General features: G+C 45.4%; 1 protein-coding gene across 2 annotated transcripts; it reads right to left on the reverse strand.

Annotated features, from left to right (window-relative positions):
• Positions 1–633: 633 nt before the first annotated feature.
• Positions 634–8,900, reverse strand: EDEM2 (ER degradation enhancing alpha-mannosidase like protein 2). 2 transcript variants are annotated; one of them, XM_074843025.1, is made up of 11 exons: positions 8,771–8,900; positions 8,592–8,702; positions 8,413–8,452; positions 7,881–7,986; positions 6,736–6,861; positions 5,826–6,037; positions 4,641–4,782; positions 4,221–4,345; positions 3,346–3,490; positions 2,098–2,219; positions 634–1,273 (listed from the first exon to the last, which is right to left on the reverse strand). In XM_074843025.1, the coding sequence occupies exons 1-11, from the start codon at positions 8,875–8,877 to the stop codon at positions 782–784; spliced, it is 1,728 nt and encodes a 575-aa protein (XP_074699126.1). In that variant the 5' UTR covers positions 8,878–8,900; the 3' UTR covers positions 634–781. The 2 variants fall into 2 exon arrangements, with proteins under 2 accessions (XP_074699126.1, XP_074699127.1); XM_074843026.1 differs by lacking the exon at positions 6,736–6,861.
• Between the last annotated feature and the right edge of the window lie 995 nt (positions 8,901–9,895).

Genomic DNA, 9,895 nt, shown 5'->3' on the forward strand with positions numbered 1-9,895 from the left:
GTTACATTCTGTAAGAATAAATCAAGCTCCACTGCAGGGTAAATCAAACCTTTGCTAGTCCACACTCCACCTCAGTTTACAGATGATATTACCTGGCTGCTTACTAAACCAGTTTCAGGCAGGTGGCACTGACCCCCACTGATTCTACATCCAGGGGAACAGAGCACTCTTCCGTGTTGCAAGTGCTCTCCTCCCCACAGGCCATCCTTCACACCCAGCAGAATGCTAGCTCTACAAATCTGGGCCTCCACCTCAAAATCAACAGGTTTTCTCGACTGGTCATTAATCTGTCGAGCAAACCACGTGTTCCTAAAGAGGCCAAAGGGAAAAGGTGGAGCACATCACAAAGGAAACTTGTAGGCTCAGAAGTGAAGTCACAGCTAGCAATCCCTGCTTTTCCCCTTATGACAGGCAACTGCTCAGGCTCATTTTTATAGAGCAAAGTAAGCTGTGGACTGTGAGTAAGCCTGTAAAACTTCCAATACGAACTCACAATGAAATAAACAAGGTACCTCTGACCTGTAGACTTTTCTTTCTCTTTCCTAATACCTGTGTGCTATTCAGGCAACCAACTGGTTTGAGATTATCAACTTTACAGCATTAATAGCTGATACCCAAATCACACCTCATGAATGAGCAGTAGCAGAATTTAATGGGAAGCTATTTCACTTCATAATACAATTCACATTGTGAGGTACGACACTTCCATTATGAAACTATAAAAATATATTCCCAGAGTCTGAATCAAGTTCAATAATTTAAACTTATCATGAAAACAGAATCAGGTGTTATCTAGGAAGACCTGTCCCAGTACTGCAAGTTTAGAGTTAAAAGATTGACTTGGGCAACTCAAGAGGGAGTGTGAGCTCTTCTTAAAGTTCCTCTTTTCTCCATCTTTCTCTGAAGAGGCATCTTCAGGGTCTTTTGCTCTTTCCCCTTCACCATGGTCAGAAGCTCTTTGTAAAGTGAATTTCTTGTTTTTCTTCAGTGAGTAAAATTCCCGCATCAAGTCTTCCACCTCCCACTGCTCTTCCTTACGCTTCCTACAGCAGTGTAGCGCAGCAGGGTCTATAGGATGAGCTTCAGTGTTGAAGACGTATCCTCCAGCATTCAGGACACATTCCCCGTATGGTGTAATCACCACATCAAAGACTGATCCATCATTGTGAATGAAGTTGTCTGGGTCAAACAGCAGGTACAAGTATTTTACTGTTTCAGCCAAAAAGAAGGATTCCATGCGATTATCCAGCCTGTGATCTCTCAAGTCTTTGATCTACAAGAGAAAAAATACAGTAGGTTACAGTTATATTGTTAGGGGGAAAGGCAAAACCAGCTTGCAATTAATTTCAGTTAAACAGCACAGTATGGCACCAATTCACCCTGTATTTTAAACAGCTGTATGCAAATACATCAATAATGTTTTAAATTAGCATAGTCTAGTGATAAGGAACAGGAAACCAACAATCAGGAGAAACACATTTCCTACCTGCATAAGGAGAAGAAGGGTAAGTAAGTTTTCCATCATTTCCCCCACTAAAAAAAAATCATAAGGCTATTACCTACTTCCCAAATAACAAGGCCTAATTCCCAATACTTATAAGGAGTTTTTTTGTAAACTAGAGATTGATAGTATGTTTGAAATCTTCTACTAAATTATTTTAGAGAAATCACTCACTGCAGTTCTCCTGTGTTTGATCAGATTTGCATGGCATAGCAGGAAAGCACAATCACACAACTGGCAGGCAGAGTGTCTGCACATAAGCCTTCCCACTGAGCTGGAACACCGAGTACCGACCAAGGTACTGGAGGCAGGAGAAGCTTCTGATGCTCTCCCATGTTTTGAGTTCTGGTGCCACAGCAAGTGACAGAATTTGTCCCACTGTTCAGGCTGCGAGGGAAGTTACTACCAGAAACATGACCAGCAGTTACCCAGATCAGCTTCACAGAGAAATACAAGGGGTTTGTTTGAAAAAAGAAGTCATGTTCCAACCACAGTGATCACTTGACTCAATGGCAAAACATCATTCATGAGAACACTTTCTAAAAGCTGATTTTTTGCAGCCACTTAGCCAACTCAGCAGTTGACTCAGCACTTACAGTTGCAAATCCACAGTCCACCTTGCTGATTTTCTCTATGGACTCCACTGCATCTCTTCCCAGTTCTAAGAGCGTGGGATCTCTCGTAGCACGGTACAGATACATTGCACTCTCAATCAGCTCTGCAAAAAATCCCCAAACATTTCCAACCATAAAGATTACCAAACCACGCACACAGGGAAGATGAGATATTCCTTGAACTAATTTAAAAATACTACTTCAGGATGATCAGGAAAACAGTCTAGCTTGCCTTGGATTTCCTCTGGCTCAAAGCACAGATACTTGCTTTTACTAAGGATGTGCTACAAAGAAATTCACTCTAACCAGAACGCATCAGCTCAGGTAAGAGTGAATCATGCTCCCCTCCCACATTCAGGGAGTGGGAGGGGAGCAAGAGAGAAAAGGATTAAAACTCAGTTGTCAAAGGAAGAAAAGAAAGATGCTTCTAGAAAGGCTTGCAAACAAGAAATTCAACCCCCCAAATACAATTTTTAAACAACATCACAAGCCTCTGAAACAGGGGTATCTAAGATACCATGAAAACAGGCACTAGGGAAATACTCTATATACGCAACATATGCACTGTGTTGTGTTTACTTCCTAAAGAAACAGGTCTTTTTGGTTGCTGTAATACCTCTGAAAGTTAATGCTGATGAGTATTTTTGGTAGAAGTGTCCAATATGGGTGTCACCTGAACACTCAGACCAAAAGGAAATTAATTATTCTCATTTACAAAGTTTTACTGATCAGGTGCGGATTTTTTTAATTGCAGTATCACAGACATCACATAACCCGTCTTATAGGTTGAGCTTTACTAGTGCAACTGGAATTAGTTTAATTCAGGAACTCAACAGAACTAGAGTGGTCTATTCATACCCACTTTCACTTCCTAAATTTAAAGGACACAGGCAGTCACATTAACGTTTTGCATGACTTTAAAACATCCCCTGTCAGACAGTCTAACTCTTAAACATGTCAAATCCTACATCGTGAGCCCAATTCATTAACAGGCCCCTGTTACATAGTAACACTACAGTTTGCTTCCTTTAAAAGGTAGCCCTGCCCTTGTGAAGGCAGAAAGCAGAATGTGTAGCTTTGACTATGGAAATCACTGGTAAAATGCACGCAGGAACTAAGTCAAAGCAAAAGTGGGGAGGAGCTTTTGAAAGGCAGGTGTTGCTAACATTTGATCTTACCACCAGAGCCAAAGCAGCACTCCATGCTCCTCTTTATTTTATTTCTGCTTACCAGGCCTGAGTGGATATCCTTCCCTCTTGTCCACCGTGTAGCCCTGGGGAATGTTGTAGAACTCAGGCAGCCCACCAAACTGCTTCCAGACAGTGTAATAGTTGAGGAAGGTTCGCATGGCATTATCTACATCTCCAATTAGGCTCTGAGAGAGAGGAAACAATTAACAAAGCAACATCTGGGTGAAGAAGAAACAGCCCAGGAATTGATGCAATAACACTGCTATAGTCAAAGCAAGAGATAGTGACAGAACTGGGCTGTTCAGCAGGTCTGAGCAGTGTAACTAATACTCAGGCACGATGCCTTAAGAATAGGTAAGACTGAAGAGGAGACAGATGCTGCTTTCTGTTGGATCACAATCCGCACACCTGAAATAATATGAAGTCTCTTTGATTTTTAGTTTGCAGAAGCTTGCATTTCTTCAGTCAACATTTCTTTTAGTCAGTCACAGCATCCAGTCTATTTCAGTAGGGATAACAAAGACCCAGACCAAACCTAAGCACTGATGAGAAAGCAAACCTCTCAATGGGAAAGCATTCACACAAATAAAGCATTTATGAGGTGGTGGAAAAAGAGGTGTGATTGCCTTTTTCCTTAGGTTCCCACCTGGATTATGAGACCACTGTCAGTGGAGTTTGCTACAACAAAACTGCTCTCCCATCACGGTTAAGCGGAGACTTTTTTTATAGACCATAGATAAAGTCAAATTATCTACAGGCTCAAATCTACAGGCTCAAACTACTGTAGATTTTACCAGAGATCAAAACAAACTTTTAATCAGCACATACCCACATACGTGGGTTATATTTGTAACTTTTATATTAAAGGCTGACCCAAGACAGATGACCATATGCTACTGGTATGACAGCTCTTACCTGTAGGCCTGGCCAGTAGGCTTCCAGGGACTGAAAAACAGGCATGGACACTGTTCCTTTGTACATCTGAACCCAGAGGTACCAGTCATCAAACTTTGTGTAATTTTTGATAGCTTTGTTATATTCTATAAAGAAACATAGATGGGTAGGTAATTCAACAAAAAAGTCCTTTTTTAAGAATGAGAAGCCCCTTTTTCAAGTCAAGCCATGTCAAGTGAATGACTTCTCAGGATGCTCACTTTGGTAACTCTTTGTTATCACAGGTTTTTCAAAAGTATTACAACAAATGCTTCAGGAACAGTCTTGAATGTACCCTATTAGGTTCTTCATCTTCTTCTTCCAGTCCCACATGCAGAGTTTTCACAGGTGCAGTCAAGGAGGCATTCCTGAGACCCTTCACACAGAAAACAAACTGCTCACCTAGAAACATGGACATCAGCTCCTTGTCCTGCAGGAGAATGGCTCCTTTCACAAGGTATTCAAAGTAGGAGTCCACTCCCGCCCCAATGCCAGCATCTTGGGCCACCCACTTGGCCGTTATCACATCAATGTGGTTACCGACCTGGAACAGTGAGGGAGGAGGAAAGAGGGAGTTAAAGCAGAAATAAAGCACTACTAAATTATAAGTTAAAAAAATCCCCACAACACCACCACACAAGAAAACGTTGACCTTTTTTCAGACCGTCTATTTCCCAGATTCACAATGTCCATTCCAACTAGCATTTACTCCATTACAAGCCAGATTTATCAGAGAAGTACAAACTGCAGAAAATATAACTTTGGAAATTTATGCTCATGATACAAACGCTGCACTGAACAAAACAAAACAAAACACCACTATGCTACTGTAAAAATGCACAATTTCAACATGATGTGTCTGGTCCTAATTCCAATCTTACAAAAGAGTAGAGAAGGATGAAGAGGAAGAGATTCAGAGATGGAGGCCAAGGATGTCAAAGGCATGAGAGCTGCCATGCTAATAATTAAATAGATCCTTTAATCCTGAGACTCTTCAGCCTAGAAACAGACCCAGCTGATGGAGAACAAAATACACAATCGTGACTTGCTTAGCAAAGGAAAAAAAACCCCAGCTATTCAGTTTCTTGAACAAGGATTAGGCGTATAGCTATAGAAATTAACTGAAGAAAGACTGATCAGGAGATAGTAAACACAGAAATAATGCTTCTAGCTCTGGATATTCCTAAAACACCAAAGCTGTCGACTGGTAAAATATCCTGGTACACTTGCCATGCCCTTATTTTCTTTGGTAGGCCATTGTCCCACGAGGCATTAGACAGACCTTTTATCTGTTACAGCTGCTGTTACAAAAACTGCAATACCCAGCAGAAGGCATTTGTCTCCCAACCGCATCTGTTACAAACCAGAACAATGGTGTCATGTTGGATTGTACCACTGAAGCAGAGATGTGGATGCTGCAGGTGTTCAGGAACAATGTCAAACAGACGCCTTCAGCCCAGTTATTAGCACTGTGGTTATTTATCTAGTTCTATCTCATCTCTGTTTATGCTCTTTTATGCTTAGAATTGCATCCACAAAACTATAGAAAAAGCAGGCCAGCAAGTTCAAAGTCCATTCCTCACTCACCAGCCCAATATCTGAGCGATTTTTCCACAGTGCCTTCAAAGCCTTCCTGGCAACATCTTCAAACACTGGGTCACCAGTAAGGTGGCTTAAAGTGGCAAATTCCACTATAAATGTACCAATTCCAGCAGTACAGGTAACTGGGGTCTCCCCGGGGTTTACTCCATGCAGCAAGTTCACTGTTCCATATGGCATCCCAGTTGGGGTCTGAAAAGCTGAAACAGTATTTTTGGTTCACAGAGGCGTTCACTGTCATGTTTGACAGACTGTCAAGCAAACATGTGCCTCACATTCCACTACACACGGGCAAGAAATGGGACTGGAGCAAATGCAATAACTGCAAAGAACGAAATGAGTAGAGTGTGATCGCGGGAGGGGCAGGGAGGGTACCCTCAGTGAGACACAGTCCTGGGAAGGTACTGCAGATCTTCTCCACCCTGCCCAGAGCAGCAGAGCGCGGCCCGCTTTTTACAGCGCAAGCAGCGTAGTCAAAATGCAACTAGACACACTGGTCAGCAAAGTGCAAACACTGAGCTTGTGATTACTCCATGGCAGCCCAGGGTGCACACCACACAAGGGAACAGTGCCATGCCCGCAGGGCGGCCCACAAAGGAGTAGATAAGGCTGCATCTTCTTGTCTTTACAAGCTGCTGTTTCAAAGCCTTTATTTATTATTTATATTAAATATATTTCCCCTCAACAAACTAATGTGTTAAGAGCATACAACATTTAGCATGCATAAATACAACTGGTATCATGCCCTTCACAATGTTTGCCCCACCAGCTAAACTTGCTTTGAGCTCAGGGAACGCAGGAGTGTTTTATGAGTTCACACACCAAGCAGTGTCACCTTCAGACACACCAGTCCCCTCAGGAACCACGGCACGGTGACACAAACTGGACAAGTTCTCACCCGGTAAGAGTTTGCGAGCTGCTTCCTCCGCCATCCTCAGGAGAGGTCCGGAGCACGGCCAGCCCACTTCTACTTCAACACCAGCCTTCTTCGATAGCAAGTGAGCGGAGAGGAGACCACCCACCACTGGAAGGTGCACAGTAAGAATCCCATTAAAGAATGTGGGGAGGAATAAAATCTGATACCAGCTGTATTTATCATGACGCAGAGGCAGCATTTACGAGGAAGAAAAGTGAGATGGCTCACCCTTAACAGCCTAAGAATGGTTTGCTTCTTCCAGCCTGTTTGCAATGGGTAGCAGATATATTTCTTCCACTATTTTAGAAGCATCAGATCCTACTGGCCCTACTACACCTGCACTGTCCTGCAGACAATCAGAGAGCTAACAGTATAATGAACATGAACCTCTATGAGAGGAATTGTTTCACTGCTTCCAGACAGCTCAATACTATGTTTGTGTAAAGTAATACAGCATACCTTCTTAAATTCCTTGGAGAAAAGTGTCTAGGCCAGAGTCAGGAATTTCAGTGTGACTGACAGAGGCAGGGAGTTATCAGCCCTTTTCACAGGCTTGTCTACTGTCTCATAACAAGCACAAACAAAGAAATTACACTGCTGCAAAAATTGGCTTCACGATATTTGACAGGAGAAACAAAAAAAAAGCACAACAGTCTTGTTCCCTGACAGTGTCTTTTAGTTGGACAGCACTGAAGCAGTTAAGCAGTTAACCAGGTATAACACTCCAAAGACCTTTTCGATTTCCAAGAAAAAGACAAGTTTCACTTTATGACGCTAAAGCAAGAAATTAACAATCTCTGTTCCAAAACAGTATGTAAAAAAAGGTAGTATACAATTTGTACTGTTTCAGTGGAAAACATGTTTATTCCAAAGCTCAAAACCTGGCACCAGAATATTGAAACTGCCACGTCTACTTCTATGTGCATTGAGGCAGGAAGCAAAAAGGTGAGGTGCAAAGACAAAACGGAAGTGACATTTGTTTGGGATTTTGCTGTTTGTTTACGTGTCCTGTTACACTGCCTTACAAATTCATTCTGACCACTACCTTGCAGTGCCTCTGTGTACAGTTCGGAGACTCATATAGGAAGGAAATCCAGCATGAACACCACGGAAGAAACCCACCTCACCTCGAATGTTAGTTTCAAAGACAGATGCATTGACATCAATATCAAAATCCACCCCTTCCTGCAGCACACTGACAACTCTCTGGAACTCAGAAACATTCCCCAAGATCTGCAGAGGGAGCAGGACAACAGAGAACAAGGCTTAGAGTTCACACGAAAACAAAGGTGCAATTCAATGTTAGGAGCTCATTCTAGTCTTGTTTTACTATTTTGTGAAATCATTAATTACAAATAACACAAAAAAAGTAACTGACAGTTTAATCTCCTTTCAAAGCAATTTCTTCACACACTTTAGGTCTTTATTGCAGAGTTAGGAGGTGTCAGGGGTGGGGAGCTCTGGCCACCCGCCTCCCAGGGCTGGAGCAAAGTGAAATGCAAAAGCTCCTTGGTCAATTAATAACCGATTTTCCATCACTACCGCGTAAAAACCAGGTATGAAGGAGGCTGGCAGCGGCCTTGCGCGGGCTGCAGGCCGGGCTGCTGCCGCGGGCGTGCCCAGGGCCGAGCCCCGGGGGTGGGGGCAGCTCGTACTCACTAGCAGCGTGTCCAGGGCGTCGATCAGCGTGAGGGAGAAGCTGTGCGAGGAGAGAAGCGCGGTGAGGCCCGGCAAAACGGGACTGGGGGCGGGGGGGGAGCACGCCCAGCAGCGGGGCGCCCCAGGCCCGGCCCCGCGGTGAGGCGGGGACAATGCCCCGTCCCGGGGACGGCCCCTACCTGCCCCAGGTGTCCTGCCCGTCGCACGTCAGCGGCCGCAGCTCATCGTAGGGGAAGGCGCTCTCCAGGTAGTGCTCGTAGGCGTGGTAGAACATGGCACGCACCCGCTCCCTGAGGCACAAGCACAGACCGCTCAGGCTCGGCCCCGGCCCCGGGCTCGGCCCCGGCCCCGCACTCACCTGTAGGAAGCGACGTCCAGCCCCGGGGCGACCGCGCCAGTGCCCGCCGGCGGCGCCGGGAGCCGCAGCGCCCAGAGGCAGAGCAGGGAGCCGAGCCAGCGCAGCATGGCCGCGCCCGCCGCCGCCCCGCCCCGGCCGGCCGCCAGCCAATGGGAGCGGCGGGGCGGGCGGCGCATGCGCACACGGCCGGAAGCGGCCCGCGCGGCACCTCTGCTTCCGGGCGCTGGGGGAGGGCGGCAGAGGGCGGCTGGGGCCGGGTGCGGTGCTGTGCTGTTCTCTGCTCCGCTCCTCCGCCGTCCCGCCCTCCTGCGGTAGCTGTCGCCAGGACGGGAAATAGCTGCAGTTACCTGGGCACAGATGGGGGAGCTTCCTGCGCTCCTTCACCGGAGGCCGTAGCTCCCCGCCGCAGGGGCTTGGGGGGACGCCCGGGGGCAGCAATGAGCCTCCTGGGCGGGGCGAAGGCGCTGGGGGAGCTGGCGGCACTGGAAGGGCAGCTCGCACACCTGAAAATAAATGTAATAAATACTGTGGTATTTTTATAGCAGTGATGCGTTACCACTGATGGTACCAGCTGCTTGGGAAGCACTTGTCCCATTGTTACAAAATTATTTTACCAAACAATGTTTAACTTCGTATTTAACAAGGCCTGAGCAATTAAAGCGTAGGGAGAAGATAGCCTGACCTTGAGAATAGATACATCCTGGCAGAATTGCTTAAACAAGGCGGATAAGAAAGAACAGCTTGGTCAGACAACAGAGTTGGAAAACATCCAAGGAGAAGAAACTGTGCTTAAAAGACTTGTGACCATAAAAAGGAAAAAGGAGTTGGGGGATAACTCCCCAAACAACCACCCAAGACCCCTGCAAATGTGTAGTGTAGTTTTGCAATGCCAGCATTATGCAAATATAGTAGATAGGCAGAAAGGCAGAGATTTCTTGGAAAATGTATGAATATTCATGTCTTTAAGGTACATAAAGGATGAACTTTTGTTTCAGTGCATACACGTCAGGTGGAGCAATCCCCCGTGCATCCAGCGCTGCAATAAAGAGAATGCCTGCTTCTTACTGCTATGCTGGTGGTAAGAGGTTTATTCCTAATTTTGGTGACACCGTGTGGGAAGAGGAG

Source organism: Strix aluco, chromosome 17 (assembly GCF_031877795.1).
Source record: "Strix aluco isolate bStrAlu1 chromosome 17, bStrAlu1.hap1, whole genome shotgun sequence".
Classification (NCBI taxonomy): Eukaryota; Metazoa; Chordata; class Aves; order Strigiformes; family Strigidae; genus Strix; species Strix aluco.

What these genes read in the sequence shown, in the direction of transcription:
- EDEM2 (XM_074843025.1), bottom strand. Translation starts at nt 8,877, where the DNA reads ATGCTGCGCTGGCTCGGCTCCCTGCTCTGCCTCTGGGCGCTGCGGCTC. An exon ending in ATCGCTCAGATATTGGGCTG is followed by an intron (nt 4,783 to 5,825) that starts GTGAGTGAGGAA and finishes TCACTGTTCCAG; the next exon opens with GTCGGTAACCACATTGATGT. An exon ending in TGGACTGTGGATTTGCAACT is followed by an intron (nt 1,274 to 2,097) that starts GTAAGTGCTGAG and finishes TTTCTCTTGTAG; the next exon opens with ATCAAAGACTTGAGAGATCA.